At 35.6% G+C, this 23,611-nt stretch overlaps 1 protein-coding gene across 1 annotated transcript; it reads right to left on the bottom strand.

Annotated features, from left to right (window-relative positions):
• Positions 1 to 13,517: 13,517 nt before the first annotated feature.
• LOC143231880 (uncharacterized) lies at positions 13,518 to 22,872 on the bottom strand. Its single transcript, XM_076466656.1, has 2 exons — positions 22,477 to 22,872; positions 13,518 to 13,841 (listed from the first exon to the last, which is right to left on the bottom strand). Exons 1-2 carry the CDS (start codon positions 22,613 to 22,615, stop codon positions 13,636 to 13,638), a joined length of 345 nt encoding a protein of 114 aa, XP_076322771.1. The 5' UTR covers positions 22,616 to 22,872; the 3' UTR covers positions 13,518 to 13,635.
• Between the last annotated feature and the right edge of the window lie 739 nt (positions 22,873 to 23,611).

The following is a 23,611-nucleotide window of genomic DNA, read 5'->3' as shown; positions in this document are numbered from 1 at the left end:
CGTAATTCGAGGGTCGCGGGTTCGAATCCCCATCAAACTAAAACATGCTCGCCCATATAGCCGTGGGGGCGTTATTAGGTGACGGTACACCTCACTATTCGTTGGTAAAAAGAGTGACCCAAGAGCTGGTGGCGGGTGGTGATGACTAGCTGCCTTCCCTATAGTTTTTCACTACTACATTATGGACGGCTAGCGCTGATAAACCTCGAGTAGCTTTGCGCGAAATTCAATAGAAACCAAACAAAGCGGTCATTTTAATGGGTTATATTACAAAAAAAATCAACAAATAATGATAAGAAAATAAAAATAGCTAACAACATAACAACCTTTTCATGGCTTTAATTAAGAAAGAAAAATGACAGATTTCTAAGTTTATGACGTGTTAATAACATGATATCCTTTAAATAAACATTTTGCATAAATATTCTTCTTGTTTTTATAATCCCAGTTATTATTCGATAGTTTGGTTGTTTTTGAATTTCGCGCAAAAATACACAAGGGCTATCTACGCTAGCCGTCCCTAATTTATCAGTGTAAGACTAGAGGGAAGGCAGCTAGTCATCACCACCCACCGCCAACTCTTGGGCTACTCTTTTACCAACGAATAGTGGGATTGACCGCATATTATAACGACTGAAAGGGCGAGCATGTTTGGTGCGACGGGGATTCGAACCCTCGACCCTCAAATTACGAGTCGAACGCCTTAACCCACCTGGCCATGCCAGACATAGTTATTCGAACTATTGTAATAATGATAGCGTAATAATGTAACTCACCTTTGCATAAAATATTTTATACGCATCAGCAGTAAATCATCAGCAAGTGATAGGATCGAACGTGGAACCTATTCGCAGACGATAAAAACACTAAATATCAAATTCCAAAAGACTAGAAGGAACTTTGAACATGTAAGCTATGACAAGCGAATGGCAACATTGAACGTACTTTTCTATCAACAGACGATTGCAGAATCCAGTACGAAACTCATGATTTTACTCTTACAAAAATAATTTCTATTTGTAAACAAAAAACAAAAAAAAAATAAGCGTTTTTAGTCGAAGTAAGACGGACTTAACGGGATTATATTTTCCTTTTCGAAAAACTTAAACGATTTTAAATGAAAACGAAAACATATTTGAACGTAAAATATTCATTTTTTGTACGTCAGAAGATCTTCACTTCAATCTAGTGATAAACAGGTTTTAGCTAAAAGCCTATTGGTTTGTTTGTTTATTTAAGTGTGAGGCCGCCGAATGCAACTCAATTATTTTACTTCAGCATCCAAACTCTCTCGTAGCACGTCATCAAAATTCATTCACAAGTATGCATATACTCAGACAATTTCCGATGGACTCTTGCATAATCCTCTAAATTACTTTCACAAAAAATTGGCAAAAAAAATGATTTATTACGTAAGCTAGATTGATAACACATGCTTGGTGGAAATAGGCCTAAGTAATATCTGTTTTAGAAATAAGAATGTAATCAGGACACCGAATAATAGATTATAAAACTTATGTTAATTTAACGCCTTTATATTTTAACACCTTAAAAAATAATAAAATCCTAATAAAAAAAACTCTCCCTCTGACGATGACAGTTACTTTTGAGTAAATAACTAATACATACATGGACATTCGCCCTGAGAGGAATCACGGTAGGCACTACCTAACCTTATCTGCATGTAGATTCAACACCAACATTACGCAGCAAATAAATTGATAGCCCTATCAGGAGAAAGAGGTCCAAGTGAACCTGACCCTCCCTGGTCATTTAATCCAAAAACATCCGATGGGAGAGAGAAGAGAAGAGATCTTCTCCCAAATTTCAATGTTGTAAACCCTCAAGTTTACCTAAGAACCAGAGTAAAAAGAACACCAGTAATTAAGTTTATGTTGTCTAATGATTAGTTATAATATAAAGATCACAGAATAATTTCTAGAAAATATATTAAAAACATAAATATCGAAATACAACCACGATATTGATCAGGTTATTAAACAGTCCATAATAATGCTTAATTTAATTAAACTAAATAAAACAGGCAAACTACGAAAACAAAAACATGTAAACCTATCTTAAATCAACCAAACTCGATTCGTAAACGTTTTACTATAAAGTGTGAAACAAAGCAGTGAAGCTTCCACTAACTCACTGGAGTATGCTAGTTCGATTTAAACCGCTTTTCTTCCATCTGTTTTAAAACATTGATTATGATCTTTTCAATTAAATAGCTTTGTTTATTTAGCCAATCATGTAAGTCTATACATAATCTGTAGGGAACCCTGCGATATCACAAACAAACGTCACCGGCTAGAAACGACTTACCTTTCTGTGGATTGTCTTCATTGGTTGCTATTCTCTAGACGCCTTCACTATGGAAACATAAAGACCAAAGCATATTACCGCTATATTAGTAGAGGTATACGCTTATAAATCACGTTCTGGGATAAAGGTTCCTTTTACACGTTTAATGAACACAGCATCGCACTAAATCATTCAGAAGCTACTGAGTCCGTTTTCATAATTCATTGTACCGAAACCTCGATAATGTACCCTAGGGAATAAACACTAGCAAGTGGTAAAGAGGATAAAGGCACACGAGTAGCTTTTCGTATTATTACTACATTTGGCTTTTATTAAGTGCGTCTTCTTTTAAAATACGCAGAAAATCATTGTGGCACAAAACTCTGATTAATCTTTGTATAGTGTTGTGTTGGGTTAATGATGACATGCTAGGAAGCATTCATCATTTCTTAGCATTGTATGACAGCACGAAAAAGCCAAAACATTAATAATAAATCAACCGCTACACGTGAAAATGAACCTAATGCTAGTTTCGATTTATAATTTTCTATTTAGTTCTTGATCTAGATTTATTCTCCTAACATTCAAATATTTATTTTTAAAGCAATTGAAAGACATTTTGCTGGGATTAAAGTTTTGCTCTAAATTGGTATAACACTTGCTGTACATAACGCAATGAGCTTACTATATGCGAAATATTCGTTAATGATTAGTACGTGAGGTTTTTAATAAACATACGTAACTTTTTTACTTGCTTATTTATGAGACACGATGTTACATTTTATTCATTTCTTGAGTTTTATTTTTAATTAACAATCAAAATACAATGTCTCAAAACCTCCACTTTTTCAAGACCTGTTTGTTTGTTTGTTTTGGAATTTCGCACAAAGCTACTCGAGGGCTATCTGTGTTAGCCGTCCCTAATTTAGCAGTGTAAGACTAGAGGGAAGGCAGCTAGTCATCACCACCCACCGCCAACTCTTGGGCTACTCTTTTACCAAAGAATAGTGAGATTGACCGTCACATTATAACGCCCCCCACGGCTGGGAGGGCGAGCATGTTTGGCTCGGATTAAGAATCGCATGCCTCAACACGCTTGGCCGTGCCGGGCCTTTTCAAAACCTCCACATTATCTTCAGGTACTTACATCACGTTGAAGAACAAGTAAACTGTTAAATAAAAATGGAACAAGGAGTGAAATCCCAAATAGCACAGATTCTAAATTTAATAAAATATATCACATTGTTCTATTACCAAACTCAAAATAATTGTGTCAGTGTCGTTCACATGAATGAATTGAAATGTGTAGAGTTCAGATATCAACATCGCATTAAGTTATTAATCACTTTAATGTCATAAGCCATTTCTTACAGGTCAACAGCTTCCATAATGCTAGACTTAACATGGTCACGTGGTTAGGGCGATTGACTCGCAGTCTGAGGGTCGGGAGTTGGAATCCCCATCTCACCAAACATGCTCGCCCTATCGACCGTGGGGGCGCCATAATGTGATGGTCAATCCACTATTCGTTGGTAAAAGAGTAGCCCAAGAGTTGGCAGTAACAAGCTGGCTTCTCTCTACCAACCGTCCTAGCGATACACAAAGCTAAATAGTTTATTATTAAAGGCGAAAAAATGAAATAACTATTACAAGTTATAGTAACGTGGGAGCGTTATAAAGTTACAGTCAATGCCACTATTCGTTGGTAAAAGAGTACCCCAAGAGGTGGCAGTGGGTGGTGATGACTAGCTGCCTTTCCTCTAGTTTCACACTGCTAAATTAGGAATGGTTAGCACAGATAGCCCTCGTGTAGCTTGGCGCGAAATTCAAAACAAACAAACAAAAACATTAGTTCCTTCGGACATCTCTATATCACTACATTAACAGACATTTTCAGTACTTCCTAGTTAGGTGAAGTTTTAAGTATTCTATAAATAGTGTCGGCATTATTGTAGTCTTGTATTAAAATAATGAATGTAACTTAAGCTCCAATTATCAAATGATTGTATTTTTATACTTTTTACGTGATTTGTTTCAGAGTTAATAAAATAATTAACACAACCTATCCAAGTTATTTTCCTGTCATACAATTCATCTAAATCCACCAAATATTTTATCAATGATATATTCAACTTTTTTTTTTTAATTTCGTGCAAAGCTACTCGAGAGCTATCTGCAAGACTAGAGGGAAGGCAGCTAGTCATCACCACCCACCACCAACTGTTGAGCTACTCCTTTACCAACAAATAGTGGGATTGACCATCACATCATAACGTCCCCATTGCTGAAAGAGCAAGTATGTTTGATGTGACGGGGATTCGAACCCTCGACCCTCGTATTACGAGTCGAGTACATTAACCACCTGGCCAAGCCGGGACCGTTCACCTTTGTCTTGTCTTTCTTTTGTAACCTTAATTTATTCAAATATAAAAACTTTTTTAACGTGTTAATTGTGATAAAAACGACAATCTTCACTTGTTCTCGACCTTCTGTCGTTATTTCGATGCATTTACATAAAAACACAGAAACACTTTATTCATTCAATACACACTTTTAGTAAACCGAATGGGGTAAGTAATTAATATGCACGATTAGTAAACCAAATATGGTAATTAACAAAACTAAATAGAAATGCTCTCTCGTTTGTTCGTACAGGAACAATAAATTCAACCTCGAAGTCTTTGGAATTGAAGACACGTGGAATGGGTGAAAAAATGAACGTTCAAAGATGAGGACGAAACCGAGTCTTCATTATAACTTCTCCAATATACTTTACACATGACTATTACAATGTAACGTGAACATGAAGTGTGGGTATTATATCATATTTACAGAGCCGAGGGAAAGCATTTCTGGCTTCTCCAAACTTGAATTGGTCATTGTCCTTGTTCTACTTCCATCGTACCTGATACAAGTCATGAATTTTCTTTTTTCGCATAGAGTGTATCATAGAGCAGGAATAACAGCTCACAGCACTACTGTATCTCAAACTGTTTGTTTGTTTGTTTTGAATTTCGCACAAAGCTACTCGAGAGCTATCTGTGCTAGCCGTCCCTAATTTAGCAGTGTAAGACTAGAGGGAAGGCAGTTAGTCATCACCACCCACTGCAAACGCTTGGGCTACTCTTTTACCAACTATAGGAAGACAAAATGTTAGTGCTATTATAAAAAACAACAACTAAAGTAGAGAGGTAGCGGAAAGTCGTTTCTTTTGTTGCGTACAGAATATAATTTACAAACGTTTTTTTATTTCAAAATACTGGGTGAAGGATTTATCAGATAACTAAGTTCTGATGTTATTGTCTCCCCTCCCCCCAGAAGATCATTGCGACTTCTACAATCTTCTGAAATTCTAAATTATTTCACTTTTGTTGTTGTAAAATGATAACACGAAGCGCCCCCTAGACAGAACTTGGGTAACAACTAAAGAAAACTATATGTTTATATAAAGATGATCCCTAATGTGTGAGTTGCATCAGTCAGTATTCATTATTTAGGGTTGGCTGGCTCGATTACCGCAATGTTTAGCAGGGATACTGAAAACTGTCCGCCTGTGTACAGGGGCTATTTTGTTTAAACATTTTTGTCCGAAGAAGGGTATAAAAGAGCTCCCGAAATAGGTCATACTTCTATATTTTTTAAATAAACTTTATTTTGCGCTACCCAGACTTGGTTGGCTCAATTTCAGTAATTTTTCCTATAGCAACTGGAAATTGTTTGATTGTGTACGTGGACTGTTTTGTTTAGGGTTCTTACTTAAGAAAGGGAATAAAAAGACCCTTGATATATGACATATTTATGATATAAAGCCCTTGATATAAGACATTTTTATGATATAAAACCTTTGATGTATGACATATTTATGATATAAAACCCTTGATATATGATATATTAATGATATAAAACCCTTGATATATGACGTATTTATGATATAAAACCCTTGATATATCACATATTTATCATATAAAACCCTTGATATTTGACATATTTATGATATAAGTATTTAATCAGAATATAAAAGTAGCATTTAGCGAAGTCATTATGGATTTATTAACAAAAGGAAGATGGAAGGGAAACATTATCTAATATTGTGTTTCATACAGTTTGTGTTTTTTAAGGAGCACCGTCAGCTAGTAAGCGACACTTGTTCCAGTGGACCGAGGTGTATTCCATTAATAACTAATAAAAACGTCGTGACGAAATTTAAATAATAAACTAGGACTAAAGTAACTTTAATAGTCTTATCAAGAATGTGTAGAATGAAGGTAAGGTGGTCTAACCCCAAAGAATTATCTGTGAGGATACCCATGTGGTTGACCAGGTGGTTAAGGCACTCGACTTGTAATATGAGGGTCATGGGTTCGAATTCCAGTTTTACCAAACATGCTCGCCCTTTCAGCCGTGGGGGCGTTATAAAGTAACGCTCAATCCCACTATTCGTTGGTAAAAGTGTAGCTCAAGAATTGGCGGTGGGTGGTGATGACTCTAGTCTTACACTGCTAAATTAGGGACGACTAGCGCAGATAGACCTCGTGTAGCATTGCGCGAAATTCAAACCAAACCAAAACCCATGTAGTTTGAAAAACAACAACATTAATATAATATGATATCTAATTTTGAAAAAAATTGGGTTATTAATTAATTAATTAACTACCATAAAAAATTTAATTTTAGACTAAATTAAGTTCAATAGCTAAAAGATCAGAAGTAGATATGTGGTGGTTGAACCACACACCCGAAAGTTTGAAGTTAAGCACAAAACAACACACTGAGCTATCTTTGCTCTGGATACTAGTGTTGTAAGTCCACAGACATATCCTTGTGCCCAAGGGGGGGCATAATCCATAGCTTTGACAGTATTAACAAAGTATTAATAGCTAAAAGATCAGAAGTAGATATGTGGTGGTTGAACCACATGTGTTTGTTTGTTTTTTGAATTTCGCATAAAGCTACTCGAGGGCCATTTGTGCTAGCCGTCCCTAATTTAACAGTGTTAGACTAGAGGGAAGGCAGCTAGTCATCACCACCCACTGCCACCTCTTGGGGTATTCTTTTACCAACGAATAGTGGGATTGATTGTCATATTGTAACGCCCCCACGGCTGAAAGGGCGAGCATGTTTGGTGTAACGGGGATTCGAACCCGCGACCCTCAGATTACGAGTCGAGTGTCTTAACTACCTAGCCATGCCAGGCCCTATCTGTGCTGGCCGCCCCTAATTTAGCAGTGCTAGACTAGAGGGAAGGCAGCTAGTCATCACCACCCACCGCCACCTCTTGGGCTACTCTTTTACCAACGAATAGTGGGATTGTTCGTACATTATAACGCCCCCACGGCTGAAAGGGCGAGCATGTTTGGAGCGACGGTAATGCGAACCCACGACCCTCAGATTACGAGTGGCACGCTTGGCTATGGCGGGCCTATATCAAACTGTAATAATCTTGTTCTGTATGTAAAGAGAGATGCTTAGATACCTTCTTCGAAAACTGATATGCCAATAACTGATTCAGATTTTAGTGTAAGGTAAATTATCATATAAATAACACGTTAATATCACTTGTATTGCAGCACTCACCACTTGGAAATACTGTTAAAAATTCTCATATACTTTTCGCACAAGCAAACATAGCACCCGCAACAGTGCCAGACAGAGGTCAGTGGTCAAGGTATTTTAGCTTGTGTCATATTTTGCATCACTTTACAGTTTCTATAAATTACGTAATAAATTCTTAATTATACAAAAGGTTTGAGATATCATCATTTTTCTTTCAAGCGAGTAAACCAAACTTAATTAATTAATTAATTACGAAAAACATTATGCTGTGATTTTATTTTGAAAGCTGATTTTATCTACTGTAACCAGAATTTCCGTTAATTAAACGTTAGTTACGGAAGTTCCCGCAGCTCGAGATTATTTTAAATCCTTCTAGTGGTCATCCGAACAATTACACAGTGGGGAATTATTTGCAAAAAAAACAACAAAAAACAAACAAATTACACGATCAAGTCAAGCGAATTTAAAATTTAACAGCGAGTACTCAACCCTCCATAAAACTAAAAACGAGAATACTGATTATGTTCGACATTTTGGGATTAAGTCAAATAATTGATAAGAAAATATCACACAAATACTAAATTAAAACTCGGAGGGCGCTGCAATCGCCTTAGAAACACATAATGACTTAACGATAAGTGATTGAAATCCGCAAATAAAAATAGGTTTAAAAGTTGACAAGGGACTAATTTATTTTGTTTTGAGCACGAAGCTACACAATAAGCCATCTGTGCTTTGCGGGTATCGAAACCAGGTTTCTAGCGTCTTAAGTCCGCAGGCTTGTTGCTGTGCCTATGAGGACGTATGAGATTGTGAACTCAGAGAAATTAACACATGATCTGTTATATTTGAAATATTTATCGAATATGAAACTATAATGCAAATGTCGAAGGTCACTTGTTATAAAATAATAAGAGAAATTAAATTAAATACTTAGAAAATTTAAACTACTAGATGTGTTGTAGCCTACGTAGTATATAATTCTTCTCGTGATTCGTAGCATGCGCACGTTTTATTGACGCCACCTACAACGTTAAGCGTCCCTAATGTGACGTTATGAACATAAACACTTGAATTCTCAGTTCGGACATCTTCTTCCGAACCACTAGGCTTCATCTTAATCGGGCCCAGGGCCCGTCGATGGCCAGGTGGTTAAGTCACTCGACCAGTAATCTGAGGGTCGCGGGTTCTAATCCCGGTCGCACAAAACATGGGCGCCCTTTCAGTTGTGGGGGCGTTATAATTAGTAGTATTTCTACTTTAATAACAATAATTGTCTTCAGCGGTTTCACTGTAAAATAAACAGTAAGTGCCCCCCTTGTCTTTCTTAAATGGTTTCGAATATTACAGGACAGATCTCTGTACTCTAAAGTTCAGAACATCTGGGTGATGTATATATAATTCTGATCTTGTCAAAATACTGTAATTAAATATATGTATGTATATAGTGCTTCGAAATATTTCAATCATTTCCTCGGTCATTGAACAATGAAATAATTTTTCTATGTTTTATAAAAAGAGTAGTAACATATGTTAAAACAAACGAATAGAAAACTAACGAACCGATAAGTAGACCTGATTTCTTCTGATAATTATCGTGTTTTTAAACTACAAAATAATCAAATAATATCTTGAGTTTTTTTTAGCCAAACAGATAGATCTTTGCTGGTATAGCAGTAAGCCTACGGATTTACTACGCTAAAATCAGGAGTTTGATTCCTCTCGGTGGACTCAGCAGATAGCCTGATGTGAGTTTGCTATAAGAAAACAAACACACCAACCAGATAGTAGTTTTTACACTGTACAGCTTGAAACGTAAAAAAAAAGTACCGTTCGAAAGGTTACGGTTTTAAATTTTTTTTGAAATGCTAAGTTCTAGGTTTTTTGTTACGTGTGGTTAATAGAAGCACAGTTGTTAGAACACATACTAAAACACACGTATGAACTTGTACCCATTATTGTTACGTGTGGTTATTAGAAGCACAGTTGTAAGAACACATACTAAAACACACGTATGAACTTGTACCCATTAAATTGTAATAGACAGTTCACCTTTTATTTTTATTTTTTTCATTTTACTGCTTCTGTCAACTCTATTGTTTCCTGGTTCGAGGATAGGCCTTGTTTATAAGAATGTGATGGGCTAAGATGATTCAAAGTGTCACACGTGCAATTTCCAATGATTTCATCTAATGGATTAGTTACACAATAGCTTATACGAAAATCATTTCATGTGTTTTTTAGGCTATAAAATAAATAAATATCATACTGTTTATTTAGTAGCGAAACAGATAGTATTTAATGTTGGACGACAGTGCAACACTGATTGTTTATATATATAGTTCGTTTGCTGTGCTCGTTTCTACCATATTGGGGGTTCTAATGGTAACACCAAAAGGTAAATTTTTATTTTACTTACCTCCAAATAGCGGAACTTTATTTCCTTTTCAATTACTTCTTTACTTAGAATAGCAGTCACCTTCCCACAACTGTCTGCAGGCAGCGAAGGGTGATATAGATGTGGGACGTTGTGGGCTTGGGAACCCATATCTTGCTCTCCTAACTTTTATTTCTAATTCTACATCTATAGCTACTCTTTATTTCTTATGTGAGAGTGGTAAATGGAGATTAAGACTGATAGACGATGTATCCCCACCACAATGTTGGTCCTATTTCTTCAACCACCTCCAAAACCTAGGGTAATTTTATATTCCCACATTGTAGCTTGTACTCTGGGATCCTTTCAATTATTGCAACGTATTTTGTTTGATTTGTTTTTCTTTCGGCTTGTTTTTCAGTCATAACAAACTAATGTGTGTGTGTGTGTGTGCGCGCGCATATGAATCGAGTGCTATATGAAATAGAATTTGTTCATAGTTTCTGTAAATATTGCTATACTGTATACAGTATTTATTATAGTATATTCTAATACACCAATACATATAAATTAGTGTTCTAAACAGACATGAATTATGTATTTATTACTGGGACTAACAATTATATTATATTAGTTCATTCTTGATATATTTTACCCCATGAGAACATCTACATCAATAAATAGAATCAAGTTGTTAGAATGGTGATTTTTCGAATGACAAAACTTCCCAGGGACTACAATTCTCTTATCAATAATTATTAAAACCTTTGTTAATTCATGATGGTAGAAAAACGCGTAGGTTAAAAAATTATTGATAGAAATGAATAGAAACACCCTGTAGATCGAGCGCTCTCTAAAGGTCTGTGAGGTAAACTAGAAATTCTTAAAAATACGAAACAAAATAAGGTGTTTATATTTTAATTTTCTTCTTCTGTTATTCTTGCTTAATATTCCACATAACAATAAACTGACAAAATGTCGTAAAAACATATGGTTTCATTAAAGTAAAAATGTCGATTAAAAGATGTTTTAAAAAATAATGGTTCCTTAAGACGAACCTTGGTTTCTTTGTTTTTCAATTTCGCGCAAAGCTATCTGCCCTAGCCGTCCCTAATTTAGCAGTGTAAGACTAGAGAGAAGGCAGCTAGTCAGCACTACCCACCACCAACTATTGAGCTACTCTTTTACCAAGAATAGTGGGACTGACCGTCACATTATAACGTTCTCCACGACTAAAAGGGCGAGCATGTTTGGTGCGACCGGGATTCGAGCCCGCGACCCTCGGATTACGATTCGAACGTCTTAACACACTTGTCCATACCGGGCCGTCATCAAATAGCTATCTCACATTTAATTTTTAATGCATGAGCTCGAACGCTAATAATAACATACCACCTGTGTCTTTGATAAAGATATACTGGTGTTGCAATTATTCTATTTCTCTAGATTATAACTTTAAGCATAATAAAACAAACAAGTAAACAAACAAAATACATCAATGCAACAGAATTTTCACAGAAGCAAAGTTACTGAAATTAAACTAAGTGACTAATATTTACATAATAGTGACATGATCCTAATGGACAATAACATGGTATTATTGTTTTATTTTACAAAGCTGATGGAAGATAAGGTATTGTGTAATTTCAAAGACTCGTTGGCTTCTTTGCTGTTTTTACTTGAGTTCAAAGGAACGTCTTGGTAAACGGAATGTTGTCAAGCTAAGATTCTTAATGTTTGCCCAGAGACAACATAAAAACGTGATTCAGATACATTTCACGAAATGGTTGTTGAAACACCACAACTCTTTCTGTGTTTCTATTGTTTTCTGACTCCTTATGACGTTATTAGATTTACTTTTTCTCATCCGATATTTCTTCTGAATATTAACAAATGTCAATATTTATTTTTGGACTGTAAGCAGCTTCTCTTGTTAATCTTCAAATGTTTTTTTATCACAAAATTATACTTAGAAATTTCAAAACCTAGTAATTTAACATTTTCTGAATAGTGACAATAAATTAGGCTAATCTGTAAAACCATTTCATCATTTTGGGCACCACGGTAAATAGGCAAAGAAAAGAGGGCAAAACAAACGTTTGTTCAAATTGTATTGTTTTTAAATTTCGTGCAAAGCTACACGAGGGCTATCTGCGCAAGCAGACCCTAATTTAGCAGTGTAAGAGTAGAAAGAAAGCAGCTAGTCACCACCACTCACCGCCATCTCTTGGGCCACTCTTTTACCAACGAAAAGTGGGATTGACCGTAATATTATAACGCCTTCACGGCTGAAAGGGCGAGCATGTTTGATGTGATGAGAATTCAAACCCGCGACCCTCGGATTACGAGTCAAGTGCCTTAACCACCTGACCATGCAGGGCCAAGATGTACCTTCAATATTATATAGTTTTATGTTTTTCTTGTAGATGATCTACGCGTTAATCAGGTTCTGTGAAATTAGATTGGTTTCTAAAGGTTAAATAACATTTTTTTTCTTTTTTCGATATGATTTACATTATGCATACGTTATTGTAATAAGGATTTATAATGGTACAAAACCAATATAATACCGTATTAGTATGCATCTGCTATCTTTTCAACAAATATGGTTTGTTATTTTGTTGGTACTTTCTGTAAATATTGTTATTTAAAACTAAATACTTGAGTTCATTTATATCACAAATATTTTTATTTTCAGTTTATATATAATTAGCCATATATTATATAACAATTAAATTATTTTACAAAAATACATATAACAGAAATATTGATATCACCAAGAAAAGGCCAAATTTCTATAAAAGAAATAAAAGTTAAAAGTTCAAAAAAAGATCTGTCTGTATCTTTTATTTATTCAATTCACTTGCAAAAGTACATTCTTTGACCCGATAGTGTGTAAAACAGAAATACTAAAGATGTTGGCGCCATCTAACGACCAAGATAAATAACTTATTATATATAAATATCATAATTATTTTTTAACTATACTGATAGGCCTTTTATTGAACATGTGGTCATGAACTTTTCTTTCTTTTGTTTTTACATTAAGAAACATTTTCGTCTCACCTAATTTTATATTCTATGCAATATTTCTTTATTTTACAAAATTATCAATATTTAGGGTTTAAAACTGTTGTTATAATCATGACACTTTAACATTCCATTTTTTTAAAAAACCAATGACGTATATTATTATCGCAATATTTATCAGTTAATTGTAATAAGTCCCCCCGCTGAGACATCGGTAAGTCTACGGATATACAAAGCTAAAATCCGAGGTTCGATTCCCTGCGATGGATACAGCAGGTAACCCAATGTGGCTTTGCTATAAGAAAACACAAACACAGACAAACTTATAATATTTATTAAACCATGTTATCGTTTCCACCATCAATAATTTAATAGTTATATTTACGAAGAATGTTACGCCATATGGAATAACAATGCAATGTGCCAACTTGAGGGCCTTGTGGCGCTCTCTTGAAGCGCAATCCATCATTTCCCATGATGCAACTGTCAAACACTCCTGCTCGACTCATCATCGTATTTTTCTCAAAGTAGGGAACTTGTTTTAAAATCTCATATGTGCCATCAGAAGTTTTGTCTGAAATAAATAATACAATATGTACATGAAGTCCAAAAACTGCAACATTACCACACGTTTTGTTGCTAGAAATTGAGCCGAAAGTACAAAAGAACTAAAAAAGCTAAGTCGCTGAGAACCATAAATCACGTTGAATACATATATGCAATAAGAGCAACTTGTCACACGCACACATAGAGTAATTGTCAAAGTTTAGTTTGGTTTATTTCCATTTCTACCAGTACTACTATAGTTTTTGTGCTTGTTTGGAATTATGCACAAAGCTACACGATGAGCTATCTGTGCACTGTCTACCACAGGTATCGAAACCCGGTTTCTAGGGAGAGTGCACAGATATAACCGCTGTACCATCGGGGAGACTCTCTCTTTACGTCTGCTTAAATATAGTATGATATTCTAAACGTGTTTTTTTTCTGTTTATAATGGTTTAATTATTTATTAATTAAAATACTTATTACACACATACATTAATAATTCAGCAAGATTCAGCTGTTTTTCTCAAATCTCTATTAAGATGTGAAACATTTTGTCTTTGGGATTATTTTATATCGTTGTGTACGTAACTTCAATGACAGGTATAATACACGCTTTGCATCTTAATACGCATGCCCCTAACCCCTCCAGTGACTTGACAGTAAACCTAAGAGCTGATAACACTAAGAACCGAGTTTCGAAATCTGTGATGTGCACATAAAACATCATCGTGCAGCTTTGTGCTTAACTATAAACAGGAAAACATACAGGTCATTCTTGAACTAGTTACTATATGAACATTTTCACGTAATTAAACAAAATCTCCCCCAGTGGCACAGCGATATGTCTGCGAGATCACAGCTACAAACCGGATTTCAATATCCGTGGTGGGCAGAGTACAGATAGCCCATTTTGCAGCTTTGTGGCTAACTACAAACAAAGATTTAAACCATTTCAATTAACAGTTCGCTTCCTAAATTTACTTCGCCGTTTCTCTTGGCTGTTAAAAGTGTTGTCTGCCTCAACGGTCTCACAGATTACATACCTCCCTGTGTTATGCCTTAACTCCGTTTACAACGAGTGCCTTCATTACATCATAAGATAACACCACTTTCCGGGTTATTATACAAATGGTTAACTTCAACAAGTATTCAATATGACCAAAGGGCTCCGACATCTCTGAGCACCAGATGCAATCAGTAAGCGTACTAATGTGGAAATATCCACAAATAAAACACGTTCTGTATACAGTCGAAAGGTTCTTCGAGATGAATTTACAGAATATCAAATGTTACTAACAATAAAAGTTTTCACTGTGGTAATTTGGAGATTAGTTAACATTGTAATTCAAGTATATTTAACGTCAAATATTAGGATCGGCCGTAATAATTCTACACAATCTATTTTCAAATTAAAACATCAAAACAAGGTACCACATTTTTATAAATTATTTTTCAAAATGCTCTTTTCTTACATTCCAAGGGATCAGCGGTAAGTTTATGGATTTTCAATGCTAAAATTTGCTATTCCATTTCTTGTAGTAGACAGTGTGCAGTTAGGTTATATATATATATATTTATAATGTAACTTTGCACTAAAAAACATACAGTTTATGTAAGGTTTTATTTATTTTGACGCCATTGACTGCCTGTGTTCTACTGACTGTGTTCTATTGACTGTCTGTGTTCTATTGGCTGTCTGTGTTCTATTGACTGTCTGTGTTCTATTGACTGTGTTCTACTGACTGTCTGTGTTCTATTGACTGTCTGTGTTCTATTTGGCTGTCTGTGTTCTATTGACTGTCTGTGTTCTATTGTCTGTGTTCTATTTGGCTGTCTGTGTTCTACTGACTGTCTGTGTTCTATTGGCTGTCTGTGTTCTATTGACTGTGTTCTACTGACTGTCTGTGTTCTATTGACTGTCTGTGTTCTATTTGGCTGTCTGTGTTCTATTGACTGTCTGTGTTCTATTGACTGTCTGTGTTCTATTGACTGTCTGTTTTCTACTAACTGTCTGTGTTCTATTGACTCTCTGTGTTCTACTGACTGTCTGTGTTCTATTAACTGTCTGTGTTCTACTGACTGTCTGTGTTCTACTGACTGGGTTCTTAAGTCATTTTAGTTCCACTTATTCACGAAGTATAACTGTTTTAAACCCAAGCAAATTCGTATTACTTTCTTGAAGTAACAATTTCTTGTTTAGTTTAATATATTAATATTGAATTATTTTGTTCAGTAAAGAATCAACTTTTATTAATTGTGTATAGGCTGCTTGGTTTGGTTGTTGTTGAGAACATAGCTACAGAAACGGCTTATTCGTGCTCTATGAAGCACGGGTATCGAAATCCCAATTTTAGCGCCGTAAGCCTGCAATCTCGACATTGAGGCTCCAAGGGGTCATGGTGTCAGATAGTCGATGTTTAAGTAAAACTTTTAAAGAGTTCACATCAATAACACATCAGGTCAGTTCAAAGTTCAGAAACAACCGTTCCCCATTTAACCTGTTCAGTGCCGTAGACGAGATAACTCGTCCAAGCCGATCGGTAACAATGCCACGGACGAGTTAATTCGTTCTCAATAATACCTAACTTCAACGCTAGATGTCAGCACCATACACGCATTTGACCTACTTACAAATTGTTTCACTTTCGATCCAAAATGGCTTCACGAAAAAAAGTTACAAAATGAAGAAGCATTAGAGCTGTATTGTAGCAGCTGAAATATTTAGCAGTCAACAGGTTAAAGCTCCTAATCAGAGTGATGTAATTAGTCAGTTACACCTGCCGCCTATTTAGCTGTTCTTCATCGAATACTGGGATTAACTGTTATGGTTGTGATGCTATCTTAGTGTGTGTGGGTGTGTTTTTTTTTTATAACAAAGCCATGTCTGGTAATCTAGTGTGTCCACCGAAGGGAACTGAATCCCACATTTTAGTGAAAACTTACCGCTGTAATATAAGGGGACGCCTCAAATTGTTATGAGGCGCATCCATCTTAAGAACTTGAAACACTGTGATTCTTAACAACATGTGGTTTGCAGTGTTTGTTTTCACATTGTACTAGTTCTGTTTAAACAGATACATCACGTTCTATCAACTGCTTATTTAGGTTAATGATTTATTTTTATTAGGACAGTATCGTATATATGTAAAAAATAATCATCCAATCTTAAGAGGCATCATCTTTTCTAAGCTCTTACTGGCAAGGAGGAACCTTTTGTTCAACGTGGATGAGTGGTGGTTTTAACTACCCAACGTTAAAATCGGTGGTTCAATTTTTCTACGGTTTACAAAGGTTTGTTTGTTTGTTTTAGAATTTCGCACAAAGCTACTCGAGGGCTATCTGTGCTAGCCGTCCCTAATTTAGCAGTGTAAGACTAGAGGGAAGGCAGCTAGTCATCACCACCCACCGCCAACTCTTGGGCTACTCTTTTACCAACGAATAGTGGGATTGACCGTCACATTATACACCCCCACGGCTGGGAGGGCGAGCATGTACTAGTTTAGTACAAAGGCCCGTTTACAAAGGTAGATGCCCCATTGTGTAGTTTTACACTGAGAAACAACGTTTAACAAGAGATTTAGAACAGCGTTAAATCGTGATTTTTTAACTATTTGCACCTGATAACGGTTTTGTTTTCTAATTAGCACAACTGTTTAAATCACTTTCTATCTAGGTTCAAAGTTGTTTCACAAACGTCGTACCGTCTGAGATCAGTTAAGAGCTAAACTAACAAGCCTGTCCACTCACTAAATAAAGCTTTTCTCCAGTATCTATCCTAAAAACAGTCAATCAACGAACGTTCGTTACATTGTATTTTATATATTTATTTACTGTAAAATGCAAAGCTATACAATACGTGTTGTACCTACCATACGTATCGAAACCCAGTTTTTAGCGTTTTAAACCTTCAGACTTGCCGTCGAGTCACTGAGGAGAGGGGATATTGTACTTCTAAAGCTACTAAATGTATCTACTGCTCGTTTGTTTGTTTGTTTTTGGAATTTCGCGCAAAGCTACACAAGAGCTATATGTGCTAACCGTCCCTAATTTATCAGTGAAAAACTAGAGGGAAGGCATCTAGTCATCACCACCCACCACCAACTTTTGGGCTACTCTTTTACCAACGAATAGTGGGATTGACCGTTACATTATAACGCCCCCACGGCTGAAAGGACGAGCATGTTTGGTGCGACGGGGATTTGAACCCGCGACCCTCAAATTACGAGTCAAACGCCTTAACCCACGTGGGTATCTGCTGCCATCCATATATTTCCAACTACTTACCAAAGGAAAGCTAGCGAATCATCTTCAATATTCCTATAGCATATCCCCAGTTTTAGAGTGTAGGTAATATAGTGCGGCATCCAATAGGAATCGAACTTAGCTCGCCAGCTGCACAACCCTAACCAATACATTTGTATTTCAAAGGTAATGTCTCAATCAAGAGTCAGAAATGAAGAAATGATGATTCTAAAAGAGTTGAGAATTTTCACCAATTCATAATTTAAAAAAATAGAAGTACGGATTTATTGAACGATGAATAAAGACAGAAACCTTTATACCAAAGGAACAATATAGGTACACTGTATAACTTAGTTTTGAATTATCTTACCACTGTCCACATTTTATTGAATAAAACTAACTGGCTCGGGATGAAGAGTAAAACCTGTTAAGTCATTTTAATAACTTGAAGTTGTTGAGCATATCAACTTATTAAATCTACTATTTTGTTTGTCGTACTCCTATCTCTTCAGATGGCCCCGGCATGGCCAGGTGGTTAAGTCGCTCGACTCGTAATCTGAGGATCGCGGGTTCGAATTCCCGTCGCACCAAACATGCTCGCCCTTTCAGCCATTTGGGCGTTATAATGTCCTGGTCAACCCCACTATTCGTTGGTAAAAGAGTAGTCTAAGAGTTGACGGTGGGTGGTGATTTCTAACTGCCTTCCCTCTAGTCTTAGACTGCTAAAATAGAGACGGCTAGCGGAAATAGCCCTCGTGTAGCTTGGCGGAAAATCAAAAAGAAACTAACTAAAACTTATTGTTTTGAACATGTCTTTGGTGAGACTTAGTTCTCCTAGAATGAGCATTTTGGATGCAGAGTTCTTTTATATATATGTGTGTAATCTCACTACAGATTACGTTTTCTGTCTCTTCCCGAAACATACTTCTAAAAAAAATAATTTTCTTCTTATAAAAACAGTATTAAAAATTAACAGGTGTAGTTTTGGAGAATAATGTTGATTTTCAACATACGAGAGCCCCCCAGTGGCACATGCGTATGTCTGCGAATGTATAACTCTAGACATTGGGTTTCGATACGCGTTGCAGGCAGAGCACAGGTTGCTCATTGTGTAGTTTTCTGTTTAACTAAAAACAAGACATGTGAAACCACGGTTTCAGAGCTTATCCTGCGAAAAGCGTTCAGCAGTAACTCTGTCTCACTTTTGAACGTACTGAACGTCGTAAGTTTATCCAGAGTCAGAACTATAATATAGTTTTCTATTTATTAGCATAATACAGTGGTTCCCAACCAGGGGTGCGAGATAGCATTTGTTTTGGCCACCTTCACCTTTATTCTTAAATAAATAATTACTGTGAGGGGTGCGAGAACATATTAAATTTTTTTTAGGGGTGCGGGGCATAAAAAAAGGTTGGGAACCACTGGCATAATATAACAACCATAATAAATATTTTGATTGGCCAACGTCTTTTAACGATCGCTAAAATAATTTAGTGTAAGTTATAAAAATATTCTATGTTTTGCTATTGTTTGGGGTTGACGTTTATACGAATATCGCAAAACGTTATTCGCGATCTGTCTAAGATATCCATATCTAATTTGGAGATAATAAACCAGAGAAAAGGCCTGAAGTCAACATCACCTGGTGCCCATTCTTGGGAAAACTTTTATGTGTGCTCTGTTAATACTGTCAAAGCTATGGGTTATGCCCTCCCTTGGGACGCAACGATATGTCTGTGGAGTTACAACACTAGAATCCAGAGCAAAGATAGCTCATTGTGTTGTTTTGTGCTTAACTTCAAACTATAGGGTGTGTGGCTCAACCACCACATATCTGCTTCTGATCTTTTAGCTATTAAACTTAATTTAGTCTAAAATTAAATTTTTTATGGTAATTAATTAATTAATAATCCATTTTTTTTTCAAAATTAGATATCACATTATAGTAATGTTGTTGTTTTTCAAACTACATGGGTTTTGGTTTGGTTTGAATTTCGTGCAATGCTACACGAGGTCTATCTGCGCTAGTCGTCCCTAATTTAGCAGTGTAAGACTAGAGAGAAGACAGCTAGTCATCACCACCCACCGCCAATTCTTGAGCGACTCTTTTACCAACGAATAGTGGGATTGAGCGTTACTTTATAACGCCCCGACGGCTGAAAGGGCGAGCATGTTTGGTAGAACGGGAATTCGAACCCATGACCCTCATATTACAAGACGAGTGCCTTAACCACCTGGGTAACTACACGGGTAACCCCATAGATATTTCTTGGGGGTTAGACCCCCTTATCTTCATTCTACACATTCTTGATAAGACTATTAAAGTTTAGTCCCAGTTTATTATTTAAATTTCGTCACGACGTTTTTATTAGTTATTAATGGAATACACCTCGGTCCACTGGAACAAGTGTCACTTACTAGCTGACGGTGCTCCTTAAAAAACACAAACTGTATGAAACACAATATTAGATAATGTTTCCCTTCCATCTTCCTTTTGTTAATAAATCCATAATGACTTCGCTAAATGCTAGTTTTATATTCTGATTAAGTACTTACATCATAAATATGTCATATATCAAGGGTTTTATATGATAAATATGTCATATATCAAGGGTTTTATATCATAAATATGTCATACATCAAGGGTTTTATATCATAAATATGTCTTATATAAAAGGTTTTATATCATAAAAATGTCTTATATCAAGGGCTTTATATCATAAATATGTCATATATCAAGGGTCTTTTTATTCCCTTTCTTAAGTAAGAACCCTAAACAAAACAGTCTACGTACACAATCAAACAATTTCCAGTTGCTATAGGAAAAATTACTGAAATTGAGCCAGCCAAGTCTGGGTAGCGCAAAATAAAGTTTATTTAAAAAATATAGAAATATGACCTATTTCGGGAGCTCTTTTATACCCTTCCTCGGACAAAAATCTTTAAACAAAATAGCCCCTGTACACAGGCGGACAGTTTTCAGTATCCCTGCTAAACATTGCGGTAATCGAGCCAGCCAACCCTAAATAATGAATACTGACTGATGCAACTCACACATCAGGGATCATCTTTATATAAACATATAGTTTTCTTTAGTTGTTACCCAAGTTCTGTCTAGGGGGCGCTTCATGTTAACATTTTACAACAACAAAAGTGAAATAATTTAGAATTTCAGAAGATTGTAGAAGTCGCAATGATCTTCTGGGGGGAGGGGAGAAAATAACATCAGAACTTAGTTCTCTGATAAATCCTTCACCCAGTATTTTGAAATAAAAAAACGTTTGTAAATTATATTCTGTACGCAACAAAAGAAACGACTTTCCGCTACCTCTCTACTTTAGTTGTTGTTTTTTATAATAGCACTAAAATTTTGTCTTCCTATAGTTGATAAAAGAGTAGCCCAAGCGTTTGCAGTGGGTGGTGATGACTAACTGCCTTCCCTCTAGTCTTACACTGTTAAATTAGGGACGGCTAGCACAGATAGCCCTCGAGTAGCTTTGTGCGAAATTCAAAAACAAACAAACAATATTTCTTTGCGCTTCACACCACACAAACAAAGCAAACCTTATCTACGTTACACTATATCATTTTTTTTTCATATAATTACACATTATAAAATTCTGATTTAATATTTCGGAAACTTTGTGCATCTCCAACAGGATAAATAACACTATTCAAGTAAATAGAGAAAATATAACAGGTTTAAGAATAGTTTAAGAAACAAGAAACTTGGTACCATGTGCCTTGCTTTGTGATATATTGTATAATATATTCAAATATTTTGCTTTTCAATTTGTAATGTTTAATTTCCAGTCAAGATGCTTAGTTAAAATTACTATCTACTTCTAATATTAAATTTCCTAATTTGAATATAAAACGTGTTCTCCTTATAAAGGTCATTTAGTCTTACAACTTATACGGCCTCCCAGTGGCATAGCGCTATGACTGAGGACTCCCACCGTTAAAAACCGGTTTTTGATACCTGTGGTGGGCAGAGCGCAGATAACTCATTGTGTAGCTCTGTGCTTAATTTCAAACAACCTATACAACGAGCAAGCAATAGGCTTAAGTAATGTTAGGCTTAGTATGTATACAGTAAGCATAGACATCCTGTAACTCAGAAATACTGGAATTTTTCATCTCATAATTAGTAAAACAAAATCGCCTCTTCTTAACTTTATATTTTATTTTAACTGTCTTTAACTAATATCTAAGAAAGTTATTCTTAGCAGTTTCATACTTCAGTGACGACACACAAATCCATCACTTCATTTATACGCAGGAAAATCACAGAAATTAGGAAACTAAATATGTTTCAATAATATATCTTCAGCGAAATAAAAAGTATTTTATATGTTAAAACAGTTACCCATATAAAGAGACGGATATAAAATAAGTCCAAGATTTGGCATACTAACCTTTTTTGAATACTGGCATCGTTAATTTATCTGCTGAATTTATCCCATATTTTTTACGCGCCAAATCTTGCACTGGTTTTGAAAATACAACAATTGTCGTTAGGGCTAGATATATAATGACTAAGATCCTAGGGCACATTTTTCCCAACCCAGGAAATATCTGCAACTATCTAGTTAAACCTTCACGGATAATCACTTGTCTTAAAAATTAAATAAGCATTCATTGGAGTCAGAATTAGTATTAAAACAACTCAAACGAGCGGCGCGAGAGACTTCTGTTAAGTCTCTAACATTACAATGATAGAAATGAAAAATCGCAGTCAATGGGGTCAGAGAAGACGCGTCAAATAAACTTACTGAAGACAGAACTTGATTTTGTGGACAATAACTCACAGATAGTGTATCCTAAAAATAATAACGAAATATATACTTCAATTGAAACAAATCAAATCTATGTTTCTTTTGAAACGTTTATTGCTTCATTCACTAAAATTCTTTTGTTATGAGCGATATGGATTTTCAATCTTTGAAAGATTAATATATAAGCTTGTGTACGTTAGGTGGCTTCTTTCGCTCCTGAGTACCGGCATGTGACGCTGCTACAACCCACATGAAACTCATTACTGACCTGCAACATTTATACGACTTCTTGGACTAGTCAGGTGATGCAGATTTATTTGTTAAGCCTGTGAAATTCGTTAACGAAATAACGAAAGGTGTTTTCAGACTCCAAACAAAACTCGTGTAGTTACACTTGTGAACCACTCTGATTAATTGATAAAACATCCAACCGATCGATGTGTGTTATAGCATGTGCTCATATTAAAAAAAAAAAAAAAACTATATACGGTTACGACAGAAAGTGTTCGTACTCCTACGTCCCGAGTGATTTTTTGCTCATAACTTAAAAAAAGTATCACGATTAGGCTAATGGAAGTATAGTATGTTATAAATATTATACTAACACACACCTAAATAAATTTTTATGTAAATTAAACGACAAATAAATTGTTTATAAACAAATAACCAAAAATAGGAGGAGCAGAAAGTGTTCGTACATTTCAGAACGTGTGAAAAAAACTGATATTCCCGTAAAAGTTTTGTTTAGTTTGGTGAATAAACTACATTATACCAT

The sequence above is a fragment of the Tachypleus tridentatus genome, chromosome 11 (assembly GCF_004210375.1).
Source record: "Tachypleus tridentatus isolate NWPU-2018 chromosome 11, ASM421037v1, whole genome shotgun sequence".
Lineage (NCBI taxonomy): Eukaryota > Metazoa > Arthropoda > Merostomata > Xiphosura > Limulidae > Tachypleus > Tachypleus tridentatus.
Note: the sequence above shows the minus strand (reverse complement) of the source record. Positions and strands in the feature narration are given on the sequence as shown.

Bases quoted from the DNA above. Each gene is read 5' to 3' on its own strand.
- LOC143231880 (XM_076466656.1), bottom strand. From the start codon at position 22,615: ATGTGCCCTAGGATCTTAGTCATTATATATCTAGCCCTAACGACAATT. The intron at 13,842-22,476 runs GTTAGTATGCCA...TATTTATTTCAG, and splicing joins GATGCCAGTATTCAAAAAAG to ACAAAACTTCTGATGGCACA.